This window comes from Ictidomys tridecemlineatus, chromosome 1 (genome assembly GCF_052094955.1).
Source record: "Ictidomys tridecemlineatus isolate mIctTri1 chromosome 1, mIctTri1.hap1, whole genome shotgun sequence".
Lineage (NCBI taxonomy): Eukaryota > Metazoa > Chordata > Mammalia > Rodentia > Sciuridae > Ictidomys > Ictidomys tridecemlineatus.
Genome location: NC_135477.1, coordinates 87,401,682 through 87,421,068, shown reverse-complemented (window position 1 = coordinate 87,421,068; position 19,387 = coordinate 87,401,682). Strand labels below are relative to the sequence as shown.

Genomic DNA, 19,387 nt, shown 5'->3' with positions numbered 1-19,387 from the left:
AAGGAAGTCAGTCAAGGATACTGTATATTAGCTGGCATTGGCAAAAGTGAAAGTAAATTAAAAAAAGAGTCCTAAGTTGCCAAACCATGACCACTTCCTTCTGTATAGGAAAGGAACATGAAAGTGGGGAAGATGTTTCTTTTGGTGGGACTATGACCCTCATCTTATAGATGATCACTAAAGTGACTCTATAGGGAAAGGACATCAAGAGACAACTAAAAATATAATTAATTCAAAGAGATAAGTAAACTGTAGATTGTCACAGAGAGCTTCTTAAACTATTGCTAATTTTATTTATTGTTTGTTTGTTTTTTGCTTTGTTTTTCATGATACTGGGGATTAAATATATAAATATAGGGATGCTCCACCACCCATTTTTATTTTTATTTTTTAAATTTTTTTGGGGGGCGGGGGGGGTTTACTGGGGATAGAACTCAGGGGCACTCAACCACTGAGACATATTTGTATTTTATTTAGAGACAGGGTCTCACTTAGTTGCTTAGCACCGTGCTTTTGCTGAGGCTGGCTTTGAACTCATGATCCCTCCTGCTCAGCCTCCCAAGCCACTAGGATTACAGGTGTATGCCACCATGCCCAGCTAAAGTATATTTAATACACTAGTGACAAAGGAGCTCTTCCTTTTTTAAAGTACTGTCAAATGTACTTTCACATGAAAGGCATGCTTGGCCTTGATAATGATCTTCAATTTGTTGCAGCTTTTGCAGAAATGTGGGCAAATTCCAAATTGGTTGAGCTGGAAAAAATGGGGTACATAAAACATCATGTAAAGGGAAACTGTCAAACTACACCAAAGGTGAGATTACAGAAATGTTGAGATACAACCAAGCACCTTTGGACTGGTGACATGATGATACAAAGGTAGCCTAAATTTTATGCTTTTGACTTAAGTGATGCTGTGATAAGAGGTCCTCTAATTTCTTAGACTATGTGACCTGAATGTCAGGAGAACAGTGAAGAAAGGCTGTTGTCGACCAACTAGCTCATTTGATGCCAGTTGTGCTGAAATAATAAAAGATGAATAAACCCTCAGGACAAGTGAACTGAATGAATGTTCAGATGGATAATTACAAATGATATGAAAAGGCTGATTGTACCTCACTGGTATACCATGGGCTGAACATATACAAAGCCCTGGATTCAGTCACCATGCTGAAAAACAAAATAGAACTAAGAAATGACATGAAAAAGGAGGAAAGAAATGGAGTTGCTGCTGAAATTTCAACACACCACTCTAAGATGATTCATTATGGTAGTTAGTCTGTCTGCTCCATTAATCCTTAAACTGTGAAAGAATCACCATGGATTTCTAATTTATACTAGCCTTGATGAATTAAAAAAAATTATGATGATACAAAAGTGAAATCTACAGTCCTTTTAAAACAATGTGAGCTCAGTGGTAGAGTGCTGACCTAGCATGTGTGAGGTACTGAGTTCAATCCTTAGCACCACATAAAAATAAAGGTGTTGTGTCCATCTACAACTAAAACAAACAAACAATGTGATGTGAAGAAGAGGATGGTCAAGGTCTCTTGATGCTGCCCCCATGGGGGGCCTGATGATGTTTTACATTGTTATGGATAAAATAGCCTGCAGGTGGTAAAAAAAAAAATAGTAGTGCATAATGTATTGTCATATCTAAACCTACTGATGAAAAGTTAAAGTACAACTAAATTAATTTTTATGATATGACAATGCAACTATAGGCTTAAGAAAAAAAAGTCTACACAAAATCTTGAACACAAGCGCACACAGTAGCATTCTTCATAATAGCCAAAAAAATGTAAATAATACAAATATTGATAAATGGATAAATAAAATGTGGTATATCCATATAATGAAATATTATTTGACAACAAAGGAAATATGAAATATTATGTATGCTACAACATGGATGAACCTTGAAAACATTATGCTAAGTGAATGCAACCAGACATTAAGGACCACATATTGTACGATTTATATGAAATGTCCAGAATGGTAAATCTAGCAGAGACAAAAAGTAACCTAATGGTTGTCTAGGGATAGGAGAGTTAGAGAAAAGTGGGAAACAACTGCTAATGGGCATTTTTTTTTTGGGGGGGGTGATGAAACTACTTAAAAATCGAATGTGGTAAGGGTTGCATGAGTCTGAATATGCTAAAATCTCTGGAATTATATGTTTTAAACAGGTGAATATTATGATGTGTGAATTATATCCCAATAAAGCCATGATTTAAAAATGAAAGATAGCAGGAATTAATGAGGAAAAAAAATTGTGTTGTACTAGAATATAATTATGTTGTCCATAATTATTGTGCTATCTTTCCCTGATATATTATTGAAATGGACATGATGTCTGAATATGTCCCTTACCCAAGCCTTTGAGGAAAAGGATTTCATGAAAATCTGGTCTTCGTCTGATTTTATTTGGAGATGCTGGAATAGGGGTCTTTCGAATGACTCAAGCCTATTCAAGTGTTTCATTTGAAGCAATGCAGGATGTTTGGGAGATGTCAAGAGATTCAGCCCCAATTAAGGACATGTTAGATGCAGTTGTACTAATGATGATGAGTTCTTTGTTAAAAAATCTGGTATGGCCTGTGATAAAAATTGATGATACAGGATATTCGTTATGGACTACAGAGGATGAAATCCAGCTGTGCCTCCAATAGCTTCAGCCATGTCTGATGTGGATTTTAAGAATGCAATATGGCCAGGCATGGTGGCACACATCTGTAACCCCAGTGGCTGAGGAAGCTGAGGCAAGAGGATCACAAGTTCAATTTTTTGAGGCTCTAAGAGACTTAGCAAGACTATATCTCAAAATAAAATAGCTGAGGATATGACTCAGTGGCAAAGCAACCCTGGGTTCAATTCCTGGTGCCAAAAAAAAAAAAAAAGTACACTGAAGAAATTTATTTATTTATTTAGGTACTAGGAATTGAACCCAGGGGCACTTAATCACTGAGATACATCCCCAGCCTTTTTTTATTTTTTATTTTGAAACAGCGTCTTGCTAAATTGCCAAAGCTGGCCTCAAACTTGTCATCCTCCTGCCTCAAGCTTGCTGAGTTGCTGGGATTACAGGCATATGCTGTTGTGGGGCAGGGCACTCAGAAAACACACCAAGTCCCAGTTTTGTCCAAATTGAATAGTCTTTATTAAGCCAGCCAGCTGGCAACTGCTCCCCACAGGACCCATAACTGTCTCTGCAGGAACAGCCCCAAGCCTGAGAATTTTAAGATATTTAAAGGTAAAAACTACATCTGGGTTGACTTTGCTGTAAGCAAGCAGGTACAAATGCTGGACTGGGCAGTCTAAGAGACAATGTAATGGCAACATTGGTATTTCCCACAGGACTTTCTAGGTTGGCATAGCAGCAAGCAAGCAGAAGGGAAGGGGGTCAAAAAGACCCCAGTGGAGTACAAGTTAGAGAATAGTTACTAACGTCTAGGCAATCAATTTCTGACAAGGTACATTGTCCAAGAAAAATGGAAAGCAAGGAGAACAATTTTACATTGTATAAGAATTGCTGAATCACATCGGTTATACATTCACATTTTTACATAGTGCCAAACTAGTGACTGTTGCAATCTGTATTTGGGGTAAAAATGGGAGTTCATAACTCACTTGAAACTAATGTTTGAAATATGATATGTCAAGAGCTTTGTAAGGTTTTGAACAACCAATAAAAAAAAAAGAATTGCTATTTTGTGTTGCCAGATATGCTATGCTAGGTAACTATTAATGGGTACACACATAAAACGGTAAGTATAGTGGGTCACCTATAGCTTGGGTACAGAGCACTACCATTTAGAAAGTGAGCACAATTAGAAAGTGAAAGCAATTAAAATAATAACTTTTTAAAAAATCTAAGCCATCATGGTGATGTATACCTGGTGATGTAATCCCAGCTACCTGGGAGGCTAAGGCAAGAGGACAGAAAATTTGAGACCAGTCTCAGCAATTTAGCAAGACATTTTTTTCAAAATGAAAAGTAAAAAAAGGGCTGGGGGGGAGTAGCTGAGAGGTAGTGCACCCCCAGGTTTAATCCCTAATACCAGAAAAATGAAAACAAACAGACAAGAAGCTAAATCATTTTATCAAATTACCATTACTGGACTATAACATTTTATATATATTTTCCCTTAACACAAATGTAAATTTATGTCCATGTTACTGCATGTGTCCATGGTGGACATTTGGAAGGTTTCAAGAGTAGAGCCAGATCTGTCTTACTGAGCCAGATCCTCAGTACTCACACAGTGCTTAACACACAAGTGAGCATTTAGCAAATATTTGTGGATTGATAAAGTGGATGAGCACTGATGTTGTCCAAGCAACTTTTTTTTTCCCTTGAAAATCCAGGTAATTTCTGAATTCCTTCAAGTTCTTCAGAAACAGCGAGGCAAGGCTGTTTATAGTAAAAGTATACCATAGCCAATCAACCTCCTTTTGTCCCTTTTTCAGAAAATGGCCACTGAGGGGAAGGCCTCTGAGGAGAGGATTTCTCAATTTGATTATGATTTGCTCCCAGAGCTGAGTACCCTTCTGGGCATAGATGCAGTTCAGATGGCAAAGGAAATGGAAGAAAATGAAGAGAAACTCCGAGCGAAAATGCAGAAAGGCTTTAACTCACAAATGCGCAGTGAAGTCAAAAGGTTAAAGACTTTCATGACCTACGAGTCATATAGTTCATGGACACCATCAGAGATGGCAGCAGCTGGGTTTTACTTCACTGGGGTAAAATCTGGGATTCAGTGCTTCTGCTGTAGCTTAATCCTCTTTGGTACCAGCCTCAGAAAATTTCCCATAGAAGATCACAAGAAATTTCGTCCACACTGTGAGTTCCTTCTGGGCAAAGATGTTGGTAACATTGCCAAGTATGACGTAAGGGTAAAGAATCCACGGAAGAAGCTGAGAGGGGACAAAGCAAGGTACCGAAATGAGGAGACCAGACTCGAATCCTTCAAGAACTGGCCATTTTATGCCCATGGGATATCCCCACATGCCCTCTCAGCTGCGGGCTTCATCTTTACAGGTAACTTAAAATCTTTTTCTGAAGTGTTTCTCTAAAGTGTTTAACTTCCATATTCTGTGGCATTTCTCAATATTTTATGAACCCTCACTTGTTAAGTGGGTTGTATCCGATATGAAGTCTGTTTTATTAAAATTGAACTTCAAGTCTGGGCCTGATGATGCACACCTGTAATCCCAGAGGCTTGGGAGGCTGAGGCAGGAAAACAGCAAATTCAAAGCGAGTCTCAGCAATTTAGCAAGGCCTAAGCAACTCAGAGAGACCCTGTCTCTAAATAAAATATAAAAAAGGCTGGGGACATGGCTCAGTGGTTAAGTGTCTCTGGGTTTAAAAAAAAAAAAATTAACTTCAAGCACGACATGTTGGAGCATACCTGTAATCCCATCAACTGGGAAAGCAGAAGCAGGCTGATTGCAAGATAAGGCCCACCTCAGCAATTTAGTGAGAACTTGTCTCAAAATAAATTATAAAAATGGCTGGGTATATAGCTTAGTAGTAGAGTGTTCCAGGGTTCAATCCCCAGTACTGAAAAAAAATTAATTAATTTAAATAAGTTAATAAAATTCAACTTCAGTAATTTTGTTTTGATTTTGCATTTAGCACAATGTGTATTAATTTGTCAAGTATATAGAAAATAAGAATGTTACTGGTCCTTAAATTTGACCTTAGGTAATACTGGTTTTATTATTGTTATTATTAGTAGTAGCAGTAGTGGTGGTAGAACTAGTAGTACTGGGGATTGAAGCCAGAGGTGCTTAACTACTGAACCACATCCCCAGCCCTTTTTTTGTATTTTATTAGAGACAGGGTCCCTGGGTTGCTGAGGCTGGCTTTGAACTCATGATCTCCTCCTGTCTTAGCCTCCCAAGCCCCTGGGATTACAGGCATGCGCCACCATCATGCCCAGCTTTTATTTTTTATTTTGAGACCATGTCTTGCTAATTTGTTTAGGGTCTCGCTAAGTTGCTGAGGCTGACCTCAAACCTGTGATCCTTTTGCCCTAGCCTCCCAAATTGCTGGGATTACAGGTGTGCACCACCACGCCTGGCTTGTTTATTTTAATCTTAAATCTTACTCTAACATATAGGGCAAAACTCATTTCAGAGCATGGCACCTTGAATTACCGTAGTCATGCCATAGATGTTATGATGGATGTGAATGAGAATTCTAAGAACAGATATCATTTACTGAGTACCTACTTCATGCTAGGCACAGAATGAGCACTAATTCTAATCCAACCAATGTGCCCCTTTTCCTCAGATTTCAGTTATTTTTTATTGAGCTCAAATAATTAAGAAATGTGCCTGCATTTCTACAGAAATGGCATAACAAAAGTCAAACTTAGATCTTCTCACTGATGTTTGTCCACTTCTCCATCATTTTGGTTCTGAGAGGTTGAAGAGCAAAATGTCATTCATGCCAGCCCCGGGAAGCACCTGGGGCAGCATGTTGAGTTCTATAGCTTAGAGTCCTCTGTGAAGGATAGCTATGGCCAAGGGGTCACTTTCCAGAGCTCAAAAGTGGTCATTTAAGGCAGGACTATGAAATGGAGATTCAGCCAGAGAGTTGTGAGAGGACAGGCAAGATGGAGCATGTCTTGTTCATACACAAAATGATCACCTCTGGTGGCATTGCTGGGTGATCAAAACATTTTCTTTCACATGTAGGTGAAAGGGACACTGTGCAGTGTTTTTCCTGTGGTGGATGCTTAGGAGACTGGGAAGAAGGAGACAATCCTTGGAAGGAACATGCCAAGTGGTTCCCCAAGTAAGTAGATAAGTATTTTCTGATAAAATTTTTCAGTTTTGAAAAAAAAATCAGACAAAATTAAAGACAAAAGAGCCACCTTGCTGGAGTATCAGTTTTGATCTTTCCCTATCCAAAACTGGACTACCCCAGAATTATTCTGTCCTTTCATTCCCAGCTTCTTTTCTGCAATTGGGGTAGGCCTGGTCTCAGTGTAAAAAAAAAAAAAAAAATTGAATTATGTAATTTTAAACAGTTTATAAATGTTGTTTTATTACCCCCAATATAAAGATAAGTTTTGCCAAGCTGAAGTTTCATGATTTGCCTCAATTAATAAACAAGATACTTTGCATAGAGATGGTGTAAAATGGTTTATAGAAGAAGTTGGAAAGTAAATAACAATGTTTGAAACAATCTTACAAATGGTTTCACATACTGCTGATGTATGCCAAATGAAAATGTTTCATTTCAAAAACTTGAGAATTTCTTTTTAAATTGCAATGGTCTTTATTTAGAAAAGGAAACATATTTTAATTATTTTTAATACTAATTAGTGTCTTCAACATGACTTTCTCTATTTCTACCACAGACAGATTCATTTCTTTAAAGTTTTTTAAAAAGTTTTTTAATAAAGTTTTTTATTTAGCCACCTGTCAACATGTGGCTAAATCATATTTCATCTATCTCCTGCCCATCTCCTCTGGAAATAATACTAACTAGGTTATTTTAAAGCAAATCACAGCTATTACATGATCCATAATATTTTAATACTCTTAATACTTTAGTGTGTAACTCTGAATTATGAGTGCCTTTTTAAAAACCACAATCACAATATTATTATCTCTCTTTAAAGAAGATGACCATTAATTCTCAATGTAATCCAATATCTGAGTCAGTAATCAATGCTCACCTCTCTCCTCTTGAGATTTTAACTTACAGATTTCATTTTTCTCTTTTTTTCCTTGTCATTTATTCATTAAAGAAGCCACATATGGGGCTGGGGTTGTGGCTTAGCAGTAGAGCACTCACCTAACGCATTTGAGGCCCTGGGTTCAAGCCTTGGCACCACATAAAAATGACTAAATAAAATAAAGGTATTGTGTCCAGCTACAACTAAAAAATAAATTAAAAAAAAAAAGAAGCCACATATGGCTGAGGATGTAGCTCAGTGATAGATGATTTGCTTAGTCTTTGTGAGGCCGTGGGTTCAATCCCCAGAACTGCCAAAAACTAGAAACAAACAAACAAAAAAAATAGAAAACCATACAAGCTATATAGGGACTTGTTTGAAGATCTATATAGGAAAAGATCTAAACCAAACAGTAGATACCCCTGGGTTTGGTTTTGTCTGTGGGTGAGGTGGTATGGGATTGTTTGAAGATTTAATTAAATATTTACACATGCTGTCAATATGGAAATAAAGAATAATTACATCAGAACAATGATAATTCTCACAAGTTAGTTTCAGGGTAAAAATTTTTGACAGCTCTATTGAAAATTCAACAATTCAATATATTTTTAATACATATTCATTGGGATATAGGACAATTGTATCACACTATTGGGTAATTTTTAATTATTTTTTATTATAGATGTGAATATCTTCAAAGTAAGAAATCCTCAGATGAAATTGCCCAGTATATTGAAAGCTACAAGGGATTTGTTGATGTAACGGTAAATTAGAACAGCAAAATTTATCCCAAAGTGTCTTTGGTTGCCTAGTAATATCTGAATCACAAGGTGGGAAGCATTCTTTCTGTGTCATGGGTTCTATTTCTTTTTTCTGTCCTTTCATTCCCAGCTTCTCTTCTGCAAAAAAAAAAATCACATTCTTTTGTTAATTTCGAGCCCCTAGAATTTCTTTTTCCGAGACTGCCTTCTTTTTTTTTAATTAACTATTTATATTTATATATGACAGCAGAATACATTACAATTCTTATTACATATATAGAGCACAATTTTTCATATCTCTGGTTGTATAAAAAGTATATTCCACACCAATTCGTGTCTTCATACATGTACTTTGGATAATAATGATCATCACATTTCACCATCACTTATAATCCCATACCCCCTCCCTTCCCCTCCAACCCCTCTGGGACTGGCTTTTAATTGGCTCTGCCTGCCTTCCCGATAGCCTTTGCTCTTTTGCTGAGGCCATTCCCCCAGCTTCTTGGAGCTTCCCACTTGCAAATGCCTGAGTAAGTTATTCTGATGAGAGACCATCATCCACAGAGGGTCTTCCACTTGGTTATTTAGTTAGCCTCAATCAGTAAGGACTTCCTAGTGGCAGGTGACAGGAAAACCCATCCCAAATTGGCTAAAATAAAAAGGAATTGATTGGCTAACAGGACACAGAAGACTGGAACCCAGCAGAGAACTTGGACTAAGAGTGGGGGAGGAGGGATGCTTCTTCAGGCAATTTTCCCAGAAAAATCTGTTGCTGAATACCTAATGCACTTCTGAATTTTGTTTCCTTCCTCTGTCCTGTACTTCTTCATTAGTCAAAATGAATCTGCGGTATCTGAATGCGCTTCTGTTTTTGAGTCAAGTCTCTTGAAAAAGGGACCCTGATAAGGTTTCCTGTTGGGTATGTTTTGGAGCTGAGGCCTTCTGAGAAACTGAGGCACCATGAAGACCCCCTCTTCAAACCCTGATTCTTGCGATCAAGTCAGAGAGATTTCAGACATGTCACTTAGCCTAATAGGAATGAGTTTATTGAAAGGATAGGAAAAAGGAGGGGAGTGAGTCCTTTCAGAAAGAAAAGGGACAATTTGCCTCTCCTGCACTCCAATTTTATTCCCAGAGAATTTCCAGAGAGTTCTGCCCAGGTCTACCTCTTGACTTTTGACTGACAGCAGAGTGACATCAGACTTTCAAGTTCCCACTGTCATGGCAACTCCAGGTCACCTTGGCCCATACTGACCAGTTCTAATAGGATTCTTAACCATACATTCTTACAGACTTTATCGTTAGGAGAAACTACCCTTATCTCTTAGAGTTTCACAATCTGATCACAAAAATCTCTTCCTTCAGGGTATCTCGGGTTCTTCTCATCAACATTATTTTGGACATGCGTTTCTCCTAAATAAAGTAAACAGGTAGTTTGCTGAAAATGTGACATGTCCTGTCCACTGAGGTCAGGCAGGGCTTTCTTTTCTTGGAAAAGAAAAAAGAAAGCATGTGGGGGAGGGGGTGTCAGCACAGTGGGCCCATCTTACAGAATTATTCTCTTAGCCTCATGTTCCCACCATTCAGGTCTGTCTGTCCCCTAACAGATACAGGTAAATAGTCACTGAAAACATATTCAGCATTAAGAGAATTAATTAAAAGAATGTTTCTCCAACAACTCTGCCCTTTTTATTTAATAGATTCTTCTGATGTATTTGGGGGTTCTTCAGTTCTTATTCACAAATAGGTATATATAAACTAAATAATCAATAATATGAATTTAATTTTCCTCAGGGAGAACATTTTGTGAATTCCTGGTTTAAAAGAGAATTACTTATGGCATCAGGTAAAAACTCAGAAATATTACAAAGGCTTTGCTTGTTTATTTCTTCTTTGGCATTTTGATTCCCATCATTTTTTTAAAACTCTCCAGTTCCTCATTTTACAGCACTTTCACCCTACCCCCCATTTTCCCTCCCTCCCCCCCCTTTGTGGTACTGGGGATTTTACCTAGGGTCACTTAACCACTGAGCTGTATCCCCAGCCCATTTTTACATTTTGTTTTGACACAGGGTCTCACTACGTTGCTTAGGGACTTGTTAAATTGCTGAGGCTGGCTTTAAAAACTCGGGATACCTCCTTAATTTTTTTTTCTTAGTTGTAGATGGACACAATAACTTTATTTAGTTATTTTTTATGTGGTGCTGAAGATCAAACGCAGTGCCTCACGCATGCTAGGCAAGCGCTCTACCACAGAGCCACAACCCTAACCCCTTAACTGTCTTTTTATTTCTAATTTTTTTTTAATTATAGATGAACATAATATATTTATTTAATTGTTTATTTTTATGTGGTGCTGAGGATCAAACCCAGTGCCTCACACGTGCAAGGCAAGCACTCTGCCACTGAGCTACAGCCCCAGTCTCCCTTAACTGTCTTTTAAGAATCATTTTCATAAAGAGATTTCTGCGCTTATAGAGTAACTTGGGTTTAGTATAGATGAACATAGGGAAATACAGTAGGATTTGTTCCTTAACTGCCATTTCCTTGAAAACAACTGAATTTCCAGATAAAATGTCTTGAAATCATTTTTAAGTAGCTCAATGTGCTTTTAAGAAGTTAGAGCCAGGCATGGTGGCACACACTATAATCCCAGTGACAGGAGAGGCTGAGGCAGGAGGATCACAAATTTGAGGCCAGCCTCAGCAACTTAGCAAGGCCCTGTCTCAAAATAAAGAATAAAAATGGTTGTGGAGGGCTAGGGCTATTGCTCAGCGGCAGAGCGCTTATGTGAGGCACTAGGTTCGAATCTCAGAACCACATAAGAATAAACAAATAAAATAAAGGGATTCTATCCATCAACAACTACAAAAAAAATTTTTTTTTAAATGGCTGTGGATGGGGCTGGGGATGTGGCTCAAGCGGTGGCGCGCTCGCCTGGCATGCGTGCTGCCCAGGTTCGATCCTCAGCACCACATACAAACAAAGATGTTGTGTCTGCCGAAAACTAAAAAAAATAAATAAATATTAAAAAATCTCTCTCTCTCTCTCTCTCTCTCTCTCTCTCTCTCTCTCTCTCTCTCTCTCTTTAAAAAAAAATGGCTGTGGATGTAACTCAGTAGTAGAACACCGCTGGGTTCAATCCCCAGTATCAAAAAGAAAAAAAAAAAGTTAAGGAATATTCATATTAAAAGTGAAGTAACAGTAAGAACCCAAGAGTTAAGTGAACACTGGAGCAAGCTTTCATTGTAAGGAAATTTGCAGAACAAAGGGAATATAAACTTATTTTTCAAAACCTCTCAGCATGCTAAAGATAGGAATCAAAGGTCAGGGCTAGTCTGAGGCAGAAAATCTAAAGGTGACTACCAAGAGTGTATATCCCAAAGAGTAAGAAATAAAACTGCCTGTTCTTAAGGGAGCTTACAAGGAAAACTATCTTTTTAAAATCTTGACACTGACTTTGGAAGGAAGGAAATCTACTCGAGCTTTTTCTTATTTTATTCTGGTGTTAGATGATGAAGAAATAATTTTAAAATATATCTTACTATATAAAATTTCAAACATATACAGAAATTAGACAACTGAATTTATACTCATGCAATATCCAACATTCTTTTTTTTTTAATTGGTTGTTCAAAACATTACAAAGCTCATGACATATCATCTGCTTCAGCCATTCTTATGTGATAGTCTTGCTTCATCCACATCACGTCTGCCTTCCTAACCAACCCCATTATTTTGAAACAAACTCAACATGTCAGATCAATCTTTCTGTAAATATGGAGGGATAACTTGAATTTTGCAATATCAAAGCTTGCTGGTCTCACCCTTTCTTTATTCTAGCTTATTGCAATGACAGTGTCTTTGCTAATGAAGAACTACGGCTGGACACTTTTAAGAAATGGCCCCACAAATCAGGTCTGAAAGTTGCAGCTTTGGCTAGAGCAGGTCTTTTCTACACAGGTGAGTCGGTGGTTGGTACCTTCTCGCTTCTTCGACCATTTAAATCCCAAATAGACCTTATGATTCTGGACTTGCTATGCCTTTTCTGCATCATTCCTTCCAGATTACTTTCCTTACTGCATCATAAATCTCTCTCAGTGTTCCCTACTTCCCTTAGGAGGTAGAACCTTGAGGTCCAGATTAACAATGAATAGAAGTAGTCTGGGAAATTATTGCATCTTTTCCTTTCTTTTTATATTTTTTTATACAATGATCTTGACATATCATACATTTGAATCAAATGGGGTATAATTTCTCATTTTTCCAAGTGTACAGGTTGCAGAATCACATTGGTTATACAGACACGTATATATGTGTCTGCATCTTTTCCTTTCTATGTATTACTTTCCCCAGCCCCAGGAGACTGTCACAGAACACTTTTGCTTATTATTTCTTTAACCACAACTTAGGTGGACATAATTTCCTATAAGAGGGGCTAGGAAACCTAATATTTGTCTTGGATAGCAATGTGCCCAGCTAAGAATTGAAGTTTCTATTTCTATGGGAGAATGGGAGAGACTGGGGATATGGAAGGCAATCTTGGCTACACTCTGCTTAGAAAAGAAAATCAGGAAATTCACCTGCATGATTTGGAAGCATGAAGAATCTTCCACCAGTTCCTTGTATTCTCTAGCTTGTGGTCATCAGGCAGCTCCACTCTGTAATCCACAAAGCTTTTTTCCCTCAGTCAAATTTTTGCCAGAGAGACAACAGGTGGACTATTTTACCTTTCCTAGGTACCTTGCTGGTCTTCCTCAGACCAAGTGTGCCAGAGTTACAGCAGAATTTTATTTAACTTTTTAACTAAAAGATTTTAGGTATCACAAATATAAAAGGACAGCTCAGATAGGGGAAAGTGACTGTCACTTTATCTAACAGACATATTTCATTGGCATGAAAAATCTCAATGCTGGGCTGGGGTGTAGCTCAGAGGGAGAGCATTTGCCTAGCATGTGTGAGTCACTGGGTTTGATTTTCAGCACCACATATAAATAAATAAAATAAAAGGCCATCAACAACAACAACAAAAAATCTCAATGCCTCACAATTTTAAACCTTTGGAAGGAGTGTTTACCCTTTCTTCCTACTCACCCTATTATGTTTTCTCTTGCCAGTTTCCCTCAAGCTCCCCCCTGTCCAGGATTCTCACCCTCTTCCTTTTCAAACTCAGTCATCTGGCCCTTTTAGGATCCTGCAAGCTCTAGGACCTCATACTTTTGGCCAGACATAAAGGGAGGCTTTTCTTTGTCCCAGCTTAGTAGTACCTGCAAGAGTCCAAGAGTGAAAGGAAAGTTTTAGAGGCTTCATTTCCAAGGGTTCATTTCACTTGGCAAATCCAAATACTAATTTCCTTCCAAAGAAATATAGACTCGTAGGAAACTTGGTCCTATTCTAGAAGAATAAATTTGACAATAATTTCCTTATTTTTCCCATTAGCTCCAAATATATTCTTTTTTCTACTTTATTTATTAAACAAATACAGTTTGCCCAAGAAGTGCTAGGCATTCTTTCAGGTTCATGAGAAGCAAAACAGACAAAAATCCCCTTGTGGATCTTGAATTCCAGATTCTGATTGCAAATCTCTCTGTTGATAAGAGAATGGGACCAGGAGAGGGTGTTCATCAAAGTGCATAGGAGCATCCAGTGACTACCCCACTTCTGACTGGGGACCAAGAGTCCTTCCTATACAGAATATTGCCTTGCTGGTGACTCAGCTTAGGACTTTTCCACAAAATCTAATTAGAGGAGAATTAGATTTTGCTAATAAAGATCTGATGGTTATTATCTGGTCAGTTGATGAATGCACACAACAGTGACACTGATCAAGTTTTCTTCCTTCCAGGTGTAGAGGACATTGTTCAGTGTTTTTCCTGTGGAGGATGTTTGCATAACTGGAAGGAAGAGGATGACCCATTAGAAGATCACACCAAACATTTTCCCAAGTGAGCAGAATGAATGTTTAGTGTCTATGACTTTGAGTGCACTTTAATGATTTCCCCCTTATTATATCTATGGATGAAGTGTTTAGTTTCTTCTCTGATTCAGATGATGAGGACGTGTCTTCATGTCTTTCATCCCTTTGTTACCATGACACTTCCTGTCTATCTTTCCTCTCATTATAGTTATGTCTTGGTTTGGGTTAGATCAATATATATATATATATATCTGTGTGTGTGTGTGTGGTATTGGGGATTGAATCCATGTCCTTGTCCTGTCTACAAACTGAACTATATCCCCAGCCCAGATTGATATTTTTTAAAAAATATTTTTAGTTGTAGATGGATACAATACCTTTATTTAATTTATTTATTCTTTTATGTGGTACTAAGGATTGAACCCAGTGCCTTACTTGTGCCAGGTGAGTAATCTACCACTGAGCCACAACCCCACCCCAGATCAATATTTTTATTTTACATGTTTGCTTTATTATAACTACATAACTACAATGCAGAGCTAAAGCTTATAATAAATTGTGGCATTTCTTCCTTTCCTGTCATTTGCCTCTATTCCCAGTACTTAGGATTGAACCCAGGGCCTAGCACAAGATAGACACATCCTCTGCCGCTGGGATATATTTCCAGTCTTTTTTTTTTTTTTTTAATCTTTTAAGACTAAGTTGCTGAGGCTGGCCTGCAATTTGTGATCCTCCTGCCTCAACCTCCCAAGTAGCTAGATTTATAGGTGTGCACCACGAGGCCTCGCACATATATCATTTTATGTAGGAAGTGATAACTGCCTTAAGAAAATGTTTGTTTGTATATTTTTTGAAGCAAAATCCACATATTAACCATTTAAAAAATATTTTAGTTGTAGATGGACGAAATACTTTTGTTTTATTCATTTATTTTTATGTGGTGCTGAAGATCAAACTCAGTGCCTCAAACATGCTAGGCGAGCGCTCTACCACTGAGCTACAACCCCAGCCCCACATTAACCATTTTTTGAACGCATAGTTCAGTGGTGTTTAGTACATTTACAATATTGTGCAATCATCTTCTTAACTCCAAAACATTTTCATCAACCCAGAAGAAAACTCTACTCATTAAGCAGTCACTCCTCATCTTTCCGTGCTATTCCTTGCCACACCTTTGATAAACACCAATCTGCTTTGTGCCTCTGGATTTACCCAAGTAGACATTTCACACAAATGGAAGCATGCAATATGCTTCCATCCTGTGTCTGGTGTGTTTCTTTCTTTGTTATATTTATTTTATTTGTTTATTTTTTATGTGGTGCTGAACATCAAACCGAGTGCCTCCCATGTGCTAGGCAACAACCTCAGCAACAATCACTGCAACAAGCCCAGCCCCCTGGCTTCTCTCACTTAGCATATTTTTTGGAGGTTTATCCATATTGTAAAGCGTATCAGTATTTTATTCCTTTTGAAGCCAAATAATATTCTCTATGGATATACTACATTTTATCTATTCATCCCCTGGTTTTTGGACATTTGAGTTGTTTCTACCTTTTGGTTTTTATGAATAGTGCTATTACAAAGTGGAAGATACTGTTTGAGCACCTGTATTCAATGCTTTTGGGTATAGAGGAGTTGAATTGCTAGATTATATGGTAATTCAATTTTAGCTTTTTGTCAAACTGTTTTCCACCATTTTAATTTCTTATCAACAATATATGAAGGCTCCAAATTCTCTATAGCCTCATCAACACTTATTTTCCAGTTTTTTTTTTCAGTTATCTTACAGCTATTTCCTTAGCTTTTTATGCACGTAGCACCAGTTCATCTTCAAATTCTCCCAAGTATTTAGATATGATATCTTCTCAGTCATTCTAATCTATCAAATATCTCATCATTTTCATCTCCTTGGAGGAGTTTCTCCCAGAATGTCTTGGCTTGCTGCAGTATGAACTACTTATCCTATAGTCATCCTGGGATCCTGGGATCTTCATGATCATCCTGGAAATTCCTCTCCTGTGTTGTTTCTATTTCCTGGATCTAATCTCATTCTCTTCTTGGTTTACTTTCTCATTTTGGAGGACTACTCAGCCACAGTACTCTTGGAAAGATTGTATAAGAGATATATGATTTTAGTTTGAATATAACACATATATTTTAATGGGTGTATCTATTTTCCCCTATTCTCACAATTTTTGGTAATTTAGTTAGGTATAGGATTATAGACTGGAAGTTATTTTGTCTTAGTTTTTGGTACTGGGGATTTACCCCAAAGGAAATTTACCACTTAGCTATTTGCCTGGGTTTTTTTCCCACTAATGTCTTTTTTTTTTCTTTCATACATCACAATAGTGAAATTAATTACATTCATAATTATTCATTCACAACACAATTTTTCATAACTCTGTATATAAAGTATGTTCATGCCAAATTATGACATTATACATGAGCTCTCTTATTGATTTTTTTGCATTACAATTCTTAATACTCCTTTATATACAATTTATCATATCTCTGTTTGTATATAAGGTATGTTGACACCAAATTCACATCTTCATACATGTATGATAACCATCTCCTTCCACCACCTTGTTGTTCCCCTTCTCCCTCCCTTTCTCTCCCACCCCTATTCCCTATCTAGATGTAATCTTCCTCCCCTGCTCTCCTTTTCTATCCCACTTTGAGTCACCCCCCTTATATCAGAGAAAACATTCGGCATTTGTTTTGGGGGGATTGGCTAACTTCACTTAGCATAATCTTCTCTAATGCCATCTATTTCCCTACAAATGCCTTGGATTTGTACATGTAGCTTTCTCTAATTTTGATTCTTTAAATTAATCCTAGTTGGTTTTATGGATGAACATTAAATATACACTCATCCCACCAAATTCCCTGGCTTTACAAACCATGTACATTTCTATTACTGAAAGCCACAGTCTAAATGTCTTATGTTTATGACACTGACAGAGTCACTGAAAATGTTAGTTTTATACTTAATTCTTGTCATTAAAACTCTGCTTTTTAAAAGTATAATATGCCAGGTGCAGTGGCACACACCTGTAATCCCAGCAGCTTGGGAAGCTGAGGCAGGAAGGTTCATGAGTTCAAAGCCAGCCTCAGCAAAAGTGAAGTGCTAAGCAATTCAGTGTCGCTAAATAAAATCCAAAGTAGGGCTGGGGATGTGACTTAGTGGTTGAGTACCTCTGGGTTCAATCTCGGTGTCCCTCCCCCCCCAAAAAAAAGTGTAATGCAAGTGTTTAATTAGAGCAACTCTTGTTTAACTTATACCTTTTATGCTTAGTTGTCCATTTCTCCAAAATATGAAGTCCACTGCAGAAGTGATTCCAGACGTTCAGAGCCATGGTGAACTTCCTAAAGTAATGGTAATGAACACCTGATCATGTGATTGAAAACTGTTTTGAACAGTAATTGCTCATTATAAATAAGTAAATAAATAAATTCCATGACTATCTCCTAAGTCCCTATCAAGTGCTAGGTGCAGATGGGGATACCACGTAAACCAGGATGGTACAATTTCTAGCTTTATGAAAGGTACAATCAGTTCCTTCTACTTTGGGACTCAGACTCTTTCTTTCAGACTTAGAGTTGATCAGCTCCAAGCTAAATGGATCTCACCTGTGATCTTCATTTGGCAAGTAGTAAGGCCTGACTTCCTCCTTGGCCTTTTTTAGGAATGAATGCCCAGCAAAATCATAAATCCAGATAATAGGTTGACCCCCTTAAACTGAGAAATCCTATTAGTTCTCTGAGATATAAGCCAACTATCAGTTTGATAGATAACAAACACATACCACCTTATTTTGAGACTGTATGGAACTATAACAAACACATATCACCTTATTTTGGACTGTTATGTTTGTCATCACACAAAAAGAAAACAAAGCAATTTTCTGTTCACTTGGTATGTCTTTTATATTTGAGAATTAAAAATTGACAATGAAACCAGGTATGTTGGTGCATGCCTATAATCCCAGCTACTTGGGAGGCTTAAGCAGGAGAATCACAACTCTGAGGCCAGCCTGGGCAGCTTTGAGACCTGTTTCAAAATAAAATTTAAAAAAGGTCTAGGGATATAGTTCACTGCATGTGCAAGGTCCAGACTTTAATCTCCAGTACTGCAAACAAACAATAAAATCTAATTCAAAATGGCATTGAAGCTGGGCGCGGTAGTGCAATCCTATAATCCCAGGGGCTCTGGAGACTGAGGCAGGAGGATCACAAGTTCAAAGCCAGCCTCAGCAACTTAGCAAGGCACTAAGCAATTTATTGAGATGCTGTCTCTAAATAAAATACAAAATAGGGCTGGGGATGTGACTCAGTGGTCAAGTGCCCCTGAGTTCAATACCTGGTACCCGTCCCCTGACCCCCACAAAAATAACATTGCGATCATAAGTGGGTGTTTAAGTGTGATGATTGGGTTTTTATGCCATTTTGTGAGATGTGTCTCCCTCAAACCTTGTTACAATGTCTGTATGTTACCCATTTGATGTAAAAAGGTGAAGGGTGTGACATTGAAGCTGGGCATGGTGGTCCACGTCTGTAACTCCAGCAACTCAGTAGTCTAAGGCAGGAGAATCACAAGGTTGTGGCCAGCCTCGGGAACTTAGCAAGACCCTGTCTCAAAATTAATTAATTAATTAATTAATTAATTAATTAAGGGCTGGGACAATGGCTCAGTGGTAAAGTGCTTCTGTGTTCAATCAACTGTACCACAAAAAAATAAAAATTTTTAAAAAGTGGCATTGAAGAAAAAATTTGGAGACATATAAATAGGTTATTCTTACTTTCTTTTTTTCTTTTCACACATGCTAAACAAGTTCTCTGCCACTGAGCCATACCCCGAGCCCCTTTTAAAAATAGCTCATTTTTTAAAAAATATTTTCTCAGTTGTAGATGGATACAATATCTTTGCTTGCTTATTTATTTATTTTTGTTTTGTGCTGAGGATTGAACCCCGTGCCTCACACATGCAAGGCAAGTGCTCTACCACAGAG

General features: G+C 37.7%; 1 protein-coding gene and 1 non-coding gene across 5 annotated transcripts in view; both read left to right on the top strand.

The window, feature by feature from the left end:
- Naip (NLR family apoptosis inhibitory protein) overlaps positions 1–19,387 on the top strand; it is a 68,772-nt gene that overhangs the window by 34,382 nt on the left and 15,003 nt on the right. For all 4 annotated transcript variants that reach the window (XM_021728873.3, XM_078043991.1, XM_005328972.4 and 1 more), the window contains 7 exons: positions 4,471–5,041; positions 6,706–6,805; positions 8,377–8,458; positions 10,250–10,301; positions 12,299–12,418; positions 14,301–14,400; positions 17,674–17,755. In XM_021728873.3, the coding sequence (XP_021584548.1) occupies positions 4,474–5,041; positions 6,706–6,805; positions 8,377–8,458; positions 10,250–10,301; positions 12,299–12,418; positions 14,301–14,400; positions 17,674–17,755 (1,104 nt within the window). In that variant the 5' untranslated portion in view covers positions 4,471–4,473. The remainder of the gene's footprint in view (positions 1–4,470; positions 5,042–6,705; positions 6,806–8,376; positions 8,459–10,249; positions 10,302–12,298; positions 12,419–14,300; positions 14,401–17,673; positions 17,756–19,387) is intronic.
- On the top strand, positions 18,779–18,882 carry LOC120886029 (small nucleolar RNA U13). The gene has a single exon (XR_005728807.1). It is a non-coding gene; the product is annotated as a small nucleolar RNA U13 (small nucleolar RNA).